The sequence below is a fragment of the Salvelinus alpinus genome, chromosome 2 (genome assembly GCF_045679555.1).
Source record: "Salvelinus alpinus chromosome 2, SLU_Salpinus.1, whole genome shotgun sequence".
Taxonomy (NCBI): domain Eukaryota; kingdom Metazoa; phylum Chordata; class Actinopteri; order Salmoniformes; family Salmonidae; genus Salvelinus; species Salvelinus alpinus.
This window is the reverse complement of record NC_092087.1, coordinates 69,484,360-69,499,883: the sequence shown is the minus strand read 5'-3', so window position 1 is coordinate 69,499,883 and position 15,524 is coordinate 69,484,360. Positions and strand designations below refer to the sequence as shown.

Here is a 15,524-nt window from a genome sequence, read left to right as displayed (position 1 = left end):
CGTCCACTCACCAGTACAGGTTCCATTCTGACGTGTAACTCAACTTCTCTGGAAATCTGGCAAAACTGGCGAGTCGAAATTTGTGCAGGACCGCGGAGTGTCCACAAGATGGGGTCAAAGTACCGCGCTTAAAGTTTCCGGTATGTTCTGATGTTTCTGGTATGTTCTGAAGTCAATTCCATCATCACAGAGAAAAGGGTCTGGATGCTCTGTGCAGTCCATAATACAAAACATATTCACTTGTGGCTTTGACTTGGCATGGTAACAGGCAATCTGGAATACATGGTTTATTGACATTAAACAGAATGAGTGTCACTTCAAATGTTATACCCTCCAGGTCAAGAGCTACTGAAATTATGTGTTGAATAATTACATTTGAATATCATCAGTATTCAGGTGGTCTCTTACCTCCCACCTTTTGACCTCATCCACCTCGCTTACTTACACATACACATCACTCTGCCCCCCTGCAACTCTCTCACATTTTAGTCATTTGACAGGCGCTCTTAACCAGAGCGACTTACAGGAGCAATTAGGGGCACATTGACTGATTTTTCATCTAGTTTGCCTGGAGATTCGAACAAGCGACCTTTCAGTTACTGGCCAAACGCAAGGCACTTATCTTGTCACAGTGACTTGGAGCTAATGAAATCTACTGAGGTATTGGACAGGCTTAATGTGCTGTGTATAACACATCACCATAATAGTTATACAATAATCATTATAATGGTCTCTCCCCCATCAGACCAGAGTAGGCGCACTCCTAAAAACACACATCTAGGCTGTATCCTAAATGGCACCCTATTCCCTATATATAGTGCACTACTTTTGACCGCACTACTTTTGACCAGTACCCATAGGGCTCTGGTCAAAAGTAGTGCAAAAGTAAGGAATAGGGTGCATTCGGGACACTCTTAGAGATGACCTACTTGACCAGTGTCTCATTGAAGACAAACGTACATCTACACTGAGTGTACAAAATATTAGGAACACCTAATATTAAGTTGCACCCCTTTTGCCGTCAGAACAGCCTCAATTCGTCAGGGAATGGAATGGACTACAAGGTGTCAAAAGCGTTCCACAGGAATGTTGGCCCATTTTGACTCCAATGCTTCCCACAGTTGTGTCAAGTTGGCTGGATGTCCTTTCGGTGGTGGACCATTCTTAATACACACGTAAAACTGTTGAGCGTGAAAAACCCAGCAGCTCTGCAGTTCTTGACACTCTCAAACTGGTGCGCCTGGTACCTACTACAATAACCGTTCAAAGGCAGTTAAATCTTTTGTTTTACCCATTTACCCTCAGAATGGAACACGTACACAATCCATGTCTCAGTTGTCTCAAGGCTTAAAAATCGTTCTTTAACCCGTCTCCTCTTCATTTAAACCAGGGATTTCCAACAGGTCGATCATAGCCTGTAAGCTACTAGTAGCTCGTAAGCTACCAGTAGCTCGTAAGCTACTCGTAAGCTACCAGTAGCTCGTAAGCTACTCGTAAGCTACCAGTAGCTCGTAAGCTACCAGTAGCTCGTAGCCCGTAAGCTACCAGTAGCTCGTAGCCCGTAAGCTACCAGTGGCTCGTAGTCCGGAAGCTACCAGTAGCTTGTAGCCCGTAAGCTACCAGTAGCTCGTAGCCCACCTATGAGTAGCTCGCCAAACAATTCTGAAAGTACATGCAATTTTCACGTGTTCCACCGCAAACTGTCATAAACAAATCTCACAAGTATCAGACCCCTCAAGCTCCCAGCTACTATTTAATCAACGCAACTTGACATTATCCCACCCCTGGTTAGCCACTATTGGCTTAAAAAGCCAAACCTAACACAATATCTTCCAATTAATTTCCAACAATATTGCCCCTGTCTGTCTGTGTGGTGCGCACGTGTGTCTATCACTCTGTGTGTAGCCAGTTAATGTGATAACCATCTTGTAGGTTGACAGAAATAATTTCCCCCAAAACCTTTTCAATTAATTAAGAATCTGGCCCTTTTTAAAAAAAATAGCCTAAAATGACATACCCAAATCTGACTGCCTGTAGCTCAGGACCTGAAACAAGGCTCTCATGCTAGAAAAGGTTGGAGACCCCTGATCTACACTGATTGAAGTGGATTTAACAGGTGACATCAATAAGGGATCATAGCTTTCACCTGGATTCACCTGGTCAGTCTATGTCATGGGAAGAGCATGCCTTCCTAATGTTTTTTTACACTCACGCTTCGATCACACCGACAGCGTCATTGCGTCATTGCAGAATTTCCAATGAAACGCTGCGTTTGCCTTGCAGCGTTGCGTTGCAGAGCGTTCTGTGTGGTGCATACATCGAACGTATGCGTCAAACTGCATGTGTAGACGGCTTGACAGAAATGGTAGCAGAAGGTGAATGTTGAACTTTTGTTGTACACATATCCCGGATGATGCTGCGTACTGTTTTGCCCAATGACGCTGTCGGTGTGTTCGAAGCGTCAGTGTTGCTTACTTCCTGCAAGGTCTGAGATGGAGAGGCGATAATATGAATACTATCATACACTATCATCATAGACGCTAACTTGGCCCAAGCTACATTTACACAGTACAAATGCTTTATACGGTACATGTATGAGTAGTCTGTGACTTGGTCTTCATAATCTAGTGAGATTTTGAACAAACCTTTGCCAATTGGCAATATGCTTTGTGTTACAGTAGATGTTAGTGTCCAATAACTTTATATTCCCAAAGTAGAAAATTCTTTATACTCATACTATGCTATGGACAGTGTATTCTGTATGTATATGAGACGGTGGTAATTTAATTATGTCCCTATAGGTTTTGGCAAAGCCCTATATCACAGACTTAGTATTTGCTCAGCCTAAGGCTGCATTTACACAGGTAGCCTACTTCTGATCTTTGTGACCAATCAGATCAGAGCTTTTGCTAATAATTGGGCAAAAGATCAGAATTGGGCTGTCTGTGTAAACGCAGCCTAAGTGGCACGTGGAAAGTCTGACAGACATTAGTGTGCCATTCAGTTTAATGTTGACGGGTGCCACACTTGGCTTTGTGCATAAATCTGTCATCTTTCAAATGCTGTGACAGCTCTATCTCAACGGCAGGCAGGCTTTTTCTATAGACTCCATGGCACAATACAACTGTCACCGTAGCCCACCCCCCTTTTTGTCTAGCCAGCATTTTATTAACCGTCTCCTCTGGCTGTGGCGAGCCACTGAGCGAATGTCAAATGTGGAATTTTCAATATCTTCAATGCAGATTGACCCCTTCTGTAGCAGGTTTCTTCAATCTTCTTGTGTTGGTCTGTCTGCACTGCACAAATCAAAGTGTCATTTCAAACCAGACGATCCAAGACTTTTGTTGAATTTACTTTTGAATGGTTTCATCAAGTTCTTTTTATGAATCATACGTCCGGTACAATTGAATCAGTGAGAAGTAAATACTCTATGACAGATCATGTAATTCATGTTTAACCTTATTTCTTGACCTCCATTATTTATTTCATAACTTTCTCAATAGCCTGAATGCAAATGGTAACTTCTCTTTTTTACTCTCTCTCGCTCTCTTCTATCTGCTTTACCTGTCAAACGGTCAGGCACAATGTCCTGTGAGAGTCTGTGGAGAGACAGAGGCTTCCTATAGCTTTTTATGTCACAGTTTATACAGGCTCTCTCATGAGACGACACAGAACCCCACCACGAGCACACACACACACACACTCTTTCTCTCTTTCTCCGTTTCTTTGTTTCTTTCCTTCTCTGGTAGGGGAGCTGTCTTCTCTCTGAACTTCTGTGTTTGTGAGGACCTGATGGAATGACGGAGGGAGTGGGAGAGAGGGGTGGAGAGAAAAGAGAGGGGTTAGAATAGAGATAATCTAGGATCTGTGTGTGTGTTCAATGTGCGTGCATGTGTGTGCATACGTGTGTGTGTGTGTGTGTGTGTTTGTGTGTGTGTGTGTGTGCGTGCGTGCGTGCGTGCGTGCGTGCGTGCGTGCGTGTGCGTGCATGTGTTTGCATGTGTGCGCACATTAGGTAGACAAAATGAAAGCGAGAAAGAGAGAGAGAGAAAGGGAGGGGGAAGGAGGGAGAGAAAGGAGTGTGTGAGAGGGAGGCGGGAGGACAATACAGAGATCCTAGATGCTCTCTATTCTACCCCCTCTCTCTATCTCTCCCCACCCCCTCTCTTTTCTCTCCACCCCTCTCTCCCACTCCCTCCGTCATTCCATCAGGTCCTCACAAACACAGAAGTTCAGAGGGAAGACAGCTCCCCTACCAGAGAAGGAAAGATAGAAAGAAACGGAGAAAGAGAGAAACAGTGAGGGGAATAAAAAAAAGAAGTGGTATTAACAGTGGAGGACAAGTTTTGGAGGAGAGGAGAGCAAAGGGAGAGAGTGGTGGTTTTGGTGGGGGGTGGGTGGGTAACGTTCACGGCTGCTCCGTCTGTCTCCTCCATCCCTCCTTCTCCGTCGCCGTGGGTTCACAGCTCTCCCTCTCCCTCCCCCCCTCCCTTGCTCCCTACCTCCCCCGCTCGCTGCTGCCGGGAGCCTCCGAGCTGCTGCGGCGGAGGTCGTCTCGGATGGAGTCGCCGAGAGACGTAGGAGGAGAGACGATGGAGCGTGGGGAGCGGCCGGAGCGGGCCGAGCCGCTGACCGATGTCGAGCGGGAGATCATCCAGAACACCTGGGTACACATCTACGAGAACTGCGAGGACGTGGGCGTGTCGGTCCTCATAAGGTATGTGGTCAGGTGGGGGGGGTCCTCATAGTGGTGGGGCTGTTGGTCTCCACAGTGATGGGGCTGTTGGTCTCCACAGTGATGGGGCTGTTGGTCGCCATTGTGGCGGGGCTGGAGGTCCTCCTAAGGCACATATAGGGCTGATGGTCATTAAGTACGTGGGGCTTAGAGTCCTCATAGTGTTGCGGCTGGTGGTCCTCATTAGGTACGTGGAGTATCAGGGGGTCCTCATAAGGTACGTGGAGTATCAGGTGGGTCCTCATTAGGTACGTGGAGCATCAGGTGGGTCCTCATTAGGTACGTGGAGTATCAGCGGGTCCTCATAAGGTACGTGGAGTATCAGGTGGGTCCTCATTAGGTATGTGGAGTATCAGGGGGTCCTCATTAGGTACGTGGAGTATCAGGGGGTCCTCATAAGGTACGTGGAGTATCAGGGGGTCCTCATAAGGTATGTGGAGTATCAGGGGGTCCTCATTAGGTACGTGGAGTATCAGGGGGTCCTCATTAGGTACGTGGAGTATCAGGGGGTCCTCATTAGGTACGTGGTGTATCAGGGGGTCCTCATTAGGTACGTGGTGTATCAGGTGGTCCTCATTAGGTACGTGGAGTATCAGGGGGTCCTCATTAGGTACGTGGTGTATCAGGTGGGTCCTCATTAGGTACGTGGAGTATCAGGGGGTCCTCATTAGGTACGTGGTGTATCAGGTGGTCCTCATTAGGTACGTGGAGTATCAGGGGGTCCTCATTAGGTACGTGGAGTATCAGGGGGTCCTCATTAGGTACGTGTAGCTGGTGAGACCAGAGGGCATTGGGGGGCGGGGGGGTCCTCAGAGATGGTGCCGGGGGTCTACAATTTTAGTGGAGTACAATTTAAAAAATGACGTTCTCATGTGCAGCATCTTATCAGGCATAGAAAAGTTTGGGCAAAAAAAGTTGTGAGTGGAGGGTGATTGGGGTTAATGGGGACTAGACTTGACCAACATATAGACACAGATTTCCACTGATGTTTACTGCACCTGAGCACCGCTGGATGTGTGTTTTCCATAGATTTGTGCAGATTGGAGGGGGCTCATGCATTTCTATGAAAGCCCACAGCAGGCTCTGGAATAGCCAGGGAGATGCACAGACCACATACACACATAGACAATTCTGCTCTCATTCACTCACTTCTGTCCTCATTAAAAAGCAATTTCTCAGAAGCTCTCTTCATTCCACAGACTATTTTTGTAAGACACTATGATTGAGGGAGAGCACGTTTCTGCTTAAATGTCCCCCTGTCTGAGGCAGACATCCCTGTTCTAGCTGTTCAGTTGATGTTTTACACCTATTTCACGTCTTTTACCTGTCACATCTTCACTCTAAAACTGAACCAGCAGGTACCTTTCTGTGGCACCTTGATGACTGCTTATTGTTCTTTGATTATTGGAATTCTAATATTACACGTTGTCTGTCACTTTGTTTGTACGTGTGTGTTGGTCTTAATGCTGAGGCTCTGCATCTTAAGAAAGAGTCGCTGTCTGACTGAGCTGGGATGCGTTTGACTTTAGTCTCAGTGTTGTCTCAGTGTTGTCTCAGTGTTGTCTCAGTGTTCCACATGGAACGCCGAGAGGGCTCGTTAAAACGGACAGCGTGGCGTCGCTAAGGCAGTGATGTGCTCTGATTTTGGGTCGGAGCGACAAGATAGTCCCTTAGGGAAAGCTCTGAGGGCAGAGAGTGTGTAGAGATGTCTCTCTCTCTGTGTGTGTGTGTGTGTGTGTGTGTGTGTGTGTGTGTGTGTGTGTGTGTGTGTGTGTGTGTGTGTGTGTGTGTGTGTGTGTGTGTGTGTGTGTGTGTGTGTGTGTGTGTGTGTGTGTGTGTGTGTGTGTGTGTGTGTGTGTGTGTGTGTGTGGCATTCTTATCTGTGGGTAACAGCAACAAGCTTTGGCACTTCAATGTCTCTCTCGACTCTCCCTGACGGTCTCTCTCTCATTCTCCATATCTGTTCCTCTCTCTCCCTCACTTTCTTTCTCTCGCTTTCCTCAGTCTCCCTCTCATTCTCTATGCCTCTTTCTTTCTATTTTTCATTTCTCTCTGTCCCTTGACATCACGATCACAGGCTCTCTTGACATGCCCAGGCTTGAATGCTCTGCTGGGTCTGATGATCCTCCTGAGTGCAAAGCTTCTCATCTGCACCTACAGTACCAGTCAAAGTTTGGACACACCTACTCATTAAAGGTTTTTTTTTTCTTTTCTTTTTTCTACATTGTAGAATAATAGTGAAGACATCAAAACTATGAAATAACACACATGGAATCATGTAGTAAACCAAAAAAATATTTTATATTTGAGATTCTTCAAAGTAGCCACCCTTTGCCTTGATGACAGCTTTGCACACTCTTGGCATTCTCTCAATTCTCTCAACCAGAATTCTCTCAATTCTCTCAACAGGTGTGCCTGGTTAAAAGTTCATTTGTGGAATTTCTTTCCTTCTTAATGCGTTTGAGCCAATCAGTTGTGTTGTGACAAGGTAGGGGTGGTATACAGAAGATAGCCCTATTTGGTAAAAGACCAAGTCCAAATAATGGCAAGAACGGCTCAAATAAGCAAAGAGAAACAACAGTCCATCATTACTCTAAGACATGAAGGTCAGTCAATATGGAAAATGTCAAGAACTTTTAAAGTTTCTTCAAGTGCAATCGCAAAAACCATCAAGCGCTATGATGAAACTGGCTCTCATAAGGACCGCCACAGGAAAGGAAGACCCAGAGTTACCTCTGCTGCAGAGGATAAGTTCATTAGAGTTACCACCCTCAGAAATTGCAGGCCAAATAAATGCTTCACAGAGTTCAAGTAACAGACACATCTCAACATCAACTGTTCAGAGGAGACTGCGTGAATCAGGCCTTCATGGTTGAATTGCTGCAAAAAAAAACAGTACTAAAGGACACCAACAAGAAGAAGAGACTTGCTTGGGCCAAGAAACACGAGAAATCTATTCTTTGGTCTGATGAGTCCAAATTTGAGATTTTTGGTTCCAACCGCTGTGTCTTTGTGAAATGCAGAGTAGGTGAAGGGATGATCTCCGCATGTGTGGTTCCCACCGTGAAGCATGGAGGAGGAGATGTGATGGTGTGGGGGTGCTTTGCTGGTGACACTTTCTGTGATTTATTTAGAATTCAAGGCACACTTAACCAACATGGGTACCACAGCATTCTGCAGCAATACGCCATCCCATCTGGTTTGCGCTAAGTGGGACTATCATTTGTTTTTCAACTGGACAATGACCCAACACACCTCCAGGCTGTGTAAGGGCTATTTGACCAAGTAGGAGTGTGATGGGGTGCTGCATCAGATGACCTGGTCTCCACAATCACCTAACCTCAACCAATTGAGTTGGTTTGGAATGAGTTGGACCGCATAGTGAAGGAAAAGCACATGAGGGAACTCCTTCAAGACTTTTGGAAAAGCATTCAAGGTGAAGCTGGTTGAGAGAATGCCAAGAGTGTGCAAAGTTGTCATCAAGGCAAAGGGTGGCTACCTTGAAGAATCTAAAATCATAAATACATTTTGATTTGTTTCACACTTTTTTAATTTCTACATGATTCCATATGTGTTATTTCATAGTTTGGATGTCTTCACTATTATTCTACAACGTAGAAAATAGTACAAATAAAGAAAAACCCTTGAATGAGTAGGTGTGTCCAGACTTTTGACTGGTACTGTATGTCACACTCCCTAACATCCCTCTGTTCCCACTAATTGGCCTGCTCCTATTAACAAGCAGATGGCCCGAGTAAGCAGGTCATCTGTGCGGAATGGATAATGGTCTAATAGCTATCCTGAAAGCATGTTGAAGAGTGGATGGATACTGGGTCAAAGCCTTCCACTTTTCGGTTGACTTCCATGGTTCGCCATGTGAATGCTTAGCTATTTGCATTTCTATCCTTCCGCTTGGATGGACGGAAAGAATAGACAGTGACAATAGCCTGGGCTAATGTCATCATCAATGCGCACAAATGCAATTTCACCAATGAGGAGACCACCTCCGGCCATTTCGAGTACTGTACAAATGGCAGCCCAATGAAATCGCCAAACATCGAGCAATAGTATTAGGCCGTGACTGGATGATGGATAAAGTGGTCCATCTTGGTGACTGAGGAGATGAGACTTGATTTGATTTCATGGAAGTGCTTTGAGTGACCGTAAAGAGAAACCACCTCTCCGTGCTGTGTCTAATGCTCGCACAGGTTAGTCAAGGTCGTTTTTCTCAGTACTCGAAAGCGTGTTGCCTTCCCGAAAAGAACCCTTCAAGACTAATTAGAATGTGACCAACAAGCCACTAATGGTGCTGCTTTGATGACTTCATTTAAATGCAGCGACAGGTTGGGGGAATTCAGTGTGAGAGCATCTCTGACACTCCAGACACTCCACTCTCACTCTCTGGTTCTGGTTGTGTTAGGCTTTCAGGGCAAATGTTTTACCAGTCTTTCATTATAGAGATGTAGAAGTATACATGCAGATATAAAAGTGGATATACACTGTTTGTATATTTAACAGTATATTGCACAGTACTCTTGGACCTATAAAAGGAGGCCCTGAAGAGGATTGGCGCGGTTTACGATAAAAGTCCTTCATTTCTGACTTCTAAGAGAAAAAGTCCTTTCCTCACAAAGCTCTAAGGGACTTTCATGTTTCTCTGCAAGGAACAACACGCTAGTGTCCCTTGTTGTTTCAAAGACAAAGTGACGCAGCGACAGCTGGGAGAGCTTGGCTTGGGGACAGCTATGGGCAAGCAGACGCCTCTTTAGCGTAGCGTAGCATAGCATGTCACAGGATCTGCGGGGATGCAGTGTAGTGTAGTGCTGCTGCCAGGGGCCAAACCTAACCAACGCTGAATAACTAAACCCTCGTACCCAGTCAGCCGCACTGGTGTAAAGCACTTACAAGAGTCAAATTGGGTCAGGGGTGAAACAAGATGAGAGTGTATGTGTGTGTGTGTTTCAATGATTCATTTGTTTACATATACAGCACGCTGTGCTTTCACCAGAAAGGGTGAGAGCAGAGTCAAAAATCGAAAAATATCCCCCACATATCTCCTTGTACGAGCAGTGCACCGCTTTGTAAGCTTGTGGAAACTTCATCATAGCCTTATCGTCAAAAATACTCCGCCGCTAATTGAGGTGCCCTGACGTGGGTCAGTCTCAGCGGTGGTGACGTACAAACTGTAGACCTCAATCAAAACAGAGCGGGGCGATTCCCGTTCTCTCAGCTTACATCTCATAGGGTGGTTGGAGAATGGGCTTGACTGTGTGGCCCTAAAATAACTTGCAGTTCAAACTAGTCCATAGACAGCACACACATCAGTCAGAGTACCCTCTGTGTGAAGTCCAGTAATCCTCAGAGAGATGCTCTTCCTTTTGAACTTCCATTATTTTCCATTCAAGGGAAAGTGCGAAGTTCTGCAGGTTATACAGTATCTGTGACTAGAGAGGGAAGGACTTGACAAAAGCACTTTAGGACATGGTATGGAAGCTGGTATCTACTGCCACTTTTGTAGATGACAAAGCAGTCACAGGACATTGAGTTTTTTTGCATCTTTCATCGCTGTGTATGGCAGGTATTGTTATGTGGCTCATAATCAATGCCAAAGCTTTCAGGCAGAGGAAACCTCCTACGCACAGTCGCCGCGGGTGAAATGCTCCGAGAGGAACATCGACTGCCACCCGTCTCGCTCCTCCGGTCCCCAGCAGCACCTGCCTCTAATTACACTCAAAGAAACGTAATGATCTTAATGCTCCTCGCCTCATCAGCACCACTTTACCGTTCCCGCCTGACAATCACCCCGCGTTGGGTGTTGTTGGCGCCCCGAGCAGATTCTCCAAGGCTCCAAGTAGACGCGAGAAATCATGAGAAGTGAGCCGCACACTCCACCTCGCAGGACGTAAACACTTGAGAGTCGTAAGCCCAAGTCGTAACAAGTGATAAGTAAGCCCAATCACCTAGGTGCAGATGAGGCTATTTTAAGAGGCCGATTACAACTCGAGGCACATTGTGCATTTTAAAACTTTGGGTAGTTTTCATTAGCTCTAGGTCACACATTACAATGAGCAATAATGTCTCCGGAATTTTCTGATTAACTCGTCTGACTTTATGGCCACAGGGCATCCTTTCAATGAGTAGATTCAGAAATCTTCGAGCTTGAACGCTTTGATCAAATGTTCTGAAGCGTACATATTCCCCACTAGTAGCGATTTCAGTCATTTCGGTGACTTTTGCCGAGGGTATTAACTGACATATTATGCATCCCTCATTTTTGCACTGACATCATTTGATTGCCTGTAGGCATATTGATATCTTCTGCATTGCTCTGTGTGGATTATGAGGACATTCAAATAAGAGTGTTATTGTCTCATTAGAATATCATTGTCCTGGAACAATTGAAACCAGCATGGATGATATCCACATAAGTTGTGCTTGTACCATCATGGCTCTGTACAAACTCTAACCCTGACTCTTTTGTCCCCCAGTTTCTTGGACTTCCCCCGATATTGTTTGGTTGCATGGTCGTTCTGTGGGTTTTATGATATTATGAGTACACTAACTTCTACCCAGAGCCATAGATAAACCTTGTCACCAGAAATCCAGGAAAATCACAGAGTAAGAATGTTATTGCTCTTCTGTCCTCCAGGTTCTTTGTGAACTTCCCATCGGCCAAGCAGTACTTCAGCCAGTTTCAGGACATGGATGACCCAGAGGAGATGGAGCGCAGTGTCCAGCTGAGGCACCACGCCCGCCGGGTGATGAGCGCCATCAACACGGTGGTGGAGAACCTCCACGACCCAGAGAAAGTGTCCTCTGTTCTGGCTCTGGTGGGCAAGGCGCATGCTGTCAAACACAAGGTGGAGCCTATGTACTTTAAGGTGAGGGCGTGGCTTGTCTGTGTTAATGATCCCTAATGTCCCTCTGAAAGGTTTTGAGTGGAGAGGACGGAAGTTGCGTTGTTCTGTTTCAAGTTGAGGCCAACTGGAGAGGCTTTGAGGGCGCTTTTGTTAGATGAGATTGCTCTCCTCCATTTTTACTCCTCTTTCTTCATCTACCAATTTTTATTTTTACTTACATCTTGCCATCCTCTTCCTCTCACTTTTCTCCTCATTGTTAATCTCACTTCCTCCCTCTCTCAGATCCTGTGTGGTGTAATGCTGGAGGTGTTCTCGGAGGACTTCCCAGAATTCTTCACGGCAGAAGTGCAAATGGTGTGGACCAAACTGATGGGGGCGGTGTACTGGCATGTGACGGGCGCCTACACAGAGGTTGGCTGGGTGCAGATCTCCAGCTCGGCAGTGTGAGGGGCGATAGCAGGGGAGTGCAGGGCTGTAACGGTCTGTACGGATCCTGAAGGGGAAGTTTGGTCTCTGTAATGCCCCTGTCCAAGAAAAATGAAGGGAACAGGGATGGAGGAAGGTGATTTTTAGGGCTGCGACTGTTCATAGAATATCTTGTTGTGTTCAACTTTTGGGGGAGTCGTTCCCCTCTCCCTACTGACTCATTGTGTGTACTTTACTGTATAGCCCCTGAGGTGTTGTCTGTATAGCCCCTGAGTTGTTGTCTGTATAGCTCCTGGGATGTTGTCTGTATAGCGTACAGTAAGTGAGTGTGTTTATTCTCTTATGCCCTCATTCAACACTCATTGTAGTATCGTAAATCTTCAATGTTTTCAAGGGAACTAAGGGCTCCATTTTAGGGAGTTTTGTTGCTCACTGAAAGTATGCCACTTTGGATTCCCAAATACACCCTGTCTCTTTCCATGCCCATCTCATGCACTATACAAACACACCCATCTGCTAACACCCTGTCCATACAGCAATTGGCTATTTTAATTTATAAACAGTTTCAAAGTGATGGGATAGAGCCACAGGCTGACAGACCACTGTTAGGGTATCATCTCCTCTTTATAAGCATGCACGCACGAGCACACACACACACTCACACACATACACTGCTCTGCCAACTTTGACCACCCATATGCTAATATTTACAGAGCATTTACTTGGTTTACATTTCCTCATTAAGAAACGGACTCCGGAGGTCTCTGGAAATACAACGGACCCTTTGAAGTAGCATCAGTATATATTTTACCTCTGAACCACTAGGGTAAGAAAAAAGATTCATATCGACCATATCTAATATACTAAGCACTCTACAACCCTACCAAGAGGTCTAGACACTTTGGTACAGTTTAAACCATGTTGGGTTGGCATGCACAATACGACGACACAAGTTGGAGCCCTGCTCCCAACCTTTCCCCTGAATACACTACAAATGGATTTTGAATGTCAGTTTAGATCCAATCTCCTCTGTGTCTCTGATGGTAACTCCGGCGCTCTGGTCCCTCTCTGCTTTGTCATTTACCATTAACGAGGAAGTAATGGGGCTCCGCTCTTCCTCTTCTGGTCGTTCATCAAATATCTCCCCTGCTCTCTCATCCTTTCTTTCCTCTGGCCAAGTGCTGAGAGAAAACATCCCTCTATCTGCTTTGCTACCATGGCTACTTGGCTAATAATATAATTCTACTCATATTCTACTGCCTTCTCCTTTGTTGTTCCTTTGGAGGCCAGCAGTAATGTTCCAAGATGAAGGATATACAGTAGGCGTACATGGCTGATAAATAACCGCCACAGGAAGTCGAGCTAATACAATATGACAAACTCATTCAGCAAGAGACAAGTGGCTGTAGATGAGAGGAAACGAGGTGGATTACTGTAGAGGTTGTTGTATATAATACATTCTCTCTCCCATTACACCTAGAGTACAATACACGCACCAGTCTCACACTGTTAGCAAAACATTTGACGTACAACCCCGTTAGAGGTCAGGCTCCTCTGTTCCTCTGAGTAGCTCGGGATGGAGGAGTATTTGTGTTAGGCCTGAACCACCCCGACAGGTTGTTTATTAAACCCATGTCACCCATAATTCACAAAATGGCTACATAATCTTTTTTCTCCCTTCAGCTGTAAGCTCGTACCCTCCATCTGCAGAGTTTTCCTCCCTGACACTCTCTCGTGAACACACACACACACACAAACACACAAGCATATGTAGACATCATATACTACATCTGGGACTTCTTGTTGTGATTTGTTTTTTTGTCAGTCAGTTTTAAAGCTTGGACTTTATATTTTTCTAAATATATAAAACAAAATGATTATCTGTATATGTATTTGGAATACTGTATATGACTGAGATTATATACATTTGTTGACTGGGGGAGTGGGAGTGGTTTTGTGCTGTTTTAGCATGTTTGCACAGCCTACTACAGACGTGTACCTTTGCAGACCTGGTGAAATTAACTATCAATGACTATCAATAAAGTGATAATTACCTACACTTGTTTCAGGGGGGTGAACTGTCTTTTAATGTGTTACCATATACTGTAGGTTTTATGTATTTGAATGTGTCTGGAATATATCTGCCAAGAGTATACAGTTGAAGTCGGATGTTTACATACACCTTTGCCAAAAACATTTAAACTCAGTTTTTCACAATTACTGACATTTAATCCAAGTAAAAAGTCCCTGTCTTAGGTTAGTTAGTATCACCACTTTATTTTAAGAATGTGAAATGTCAGAATAATAGTAGAGAGAATTGTTTATTTCAGCTTGTATTTCATCATATTCCCAGTGGGTCAGAAGTTACCATACATTCAATTAGTATTTGGTAGCATTGCCTTTAAATTGTTTAACTTAGGTCAAACGTTTCGGGTAGCCTTTTACAACCTTCCCAGAATAAGTTGGGTGAATTTTGGCCCATTACTCCTGACAGAGCTGGTGTAACCGAGTCAGGTTTGTAGGCCTCCTTGCTCGCACATGCTTTTTCAGTTCTGCCCACACATTTTCTATACGATTGAGGTTAAGGTTTTGTGATGGCCACTCCAATACCTTGACTTTGTTGTCCTTAAGCCATTTTGCCACAACTTTGGATGTATGCTTGGGGTCATTGTCCATTTGGAAGACCCATTTGCGACCAAGCTTTAACTTCCTGACTGATGTCTTGAGATGTTGCTTCAATATATCCACATAATTTTCATGCCTCATGATGCCATCTATTTTGTGAAGTGCACCAGTCCCTCCTGCAGCAAAGCACCCCCACAACATGTTGCTGCGACCCCCGTGCTTCACGGTTGGGGTGGTGTTCTTTGGCTTGCAAGCCTCCCCCTTTTTCCTCCAAACATAATGATGGTAATTATGGCCAAACAGTTCTATTTTTGTTTCATCAGACCAGAGGACATTTCTCCAAAAAGTACGATCTTTGTCCCCATGTGCAGTTGCAAAACATAGTCTGGCTTTTTCAATGGCGGTTTTGGAGGAGCTCCTTGCTGAGCGGCCTTTCAGGTTATGTCGATATAGGACTCGTTTTACTGTGGATATAGATACTTTTGTACCTGTTTCCTCCAGCATCTTCATCTCTAGGAGACAGAACGCGTCTCCTTCCTGAGCAGTATGACAGCTGCGTGGTCCCATGGTGTTTATACTTGCGTACTATTGTTTGTACTGATGAACATGGTACCTTCAGGCATTTGGAAATTGCTCCCAAGGATGAACCAGACTTGTGGAGGTCTACAATTGTTTGAGGTTCTGAGGTAGTTTTTTTTTTACTTCTAACCCACTGGAATTGTGATACAGTGAATTATTAAGTGAAATAATCTGTCTGTAAACAATTGTTGGAAAAATTACTTGTGTCATGCACAAAGTAGATGTCCTAACCGACTTGCCAAAACTATAGTTTGTTAACAAGACATTTGTGGAGTGGTTGAAAAACGAGTTTTAATGAC

General features: G+C 45.0%; 1 protein-coding gene across 1 annotated transcript; it reads left to right on the top strand.

Annotated features, from left to right (window-relative positions):
- Positions 1 to 4,164: 4,164 nt before the first annotated feature.
- On the top strand, positions 4,165 to 14,080 carry cygb2 (cytoglobin 2). Its single transcript, XM_071388914.1, has 3 exons — positions 4,165 to 4,717; positions 11,385 to 11,616; positions 11,878 to 14,080. The coding sequence occupies exons 1-3, from the start codon at positions 4,560 to 4,562 to the stop codon at positions 12,040 to 12,042; spliced, it is 555 nt and encodes a 184-aa protein (XP_071245015.1). The 5' UTR covers positions 4,165 to 4,559; the 3' UTR covers positions 12,043 to 14,080.
- Positions 14,081 to 15,524: the final 1,444 nt, after the last annotated feature.

Bases quoted from the DNA above. Each gene is read 5' to 3' on its own strand.
- cygb2 (XM_071388914.1), top strand. From the start codon at position 4,560: ATGGAGTCGCCGAGAGACGTAGGAGGAGAGACGATGGAGCGTGGGGAG. The intron at 4,718-11,384 runs GTATGTGGTCAG...TCTGTCCTCCAG, and splicing joins GGCGTGTCGGTCCTCATAAG to GTTCTTTGTGAACTTCCCAT. The intron at 11,617-11,877 runs GTGAGGGCGTGG...TCCCTCTCTCAG, and splicing joins TGGAGCCTATGTACTTTAAG to ATCCTGTGTGGTGTAATGCT.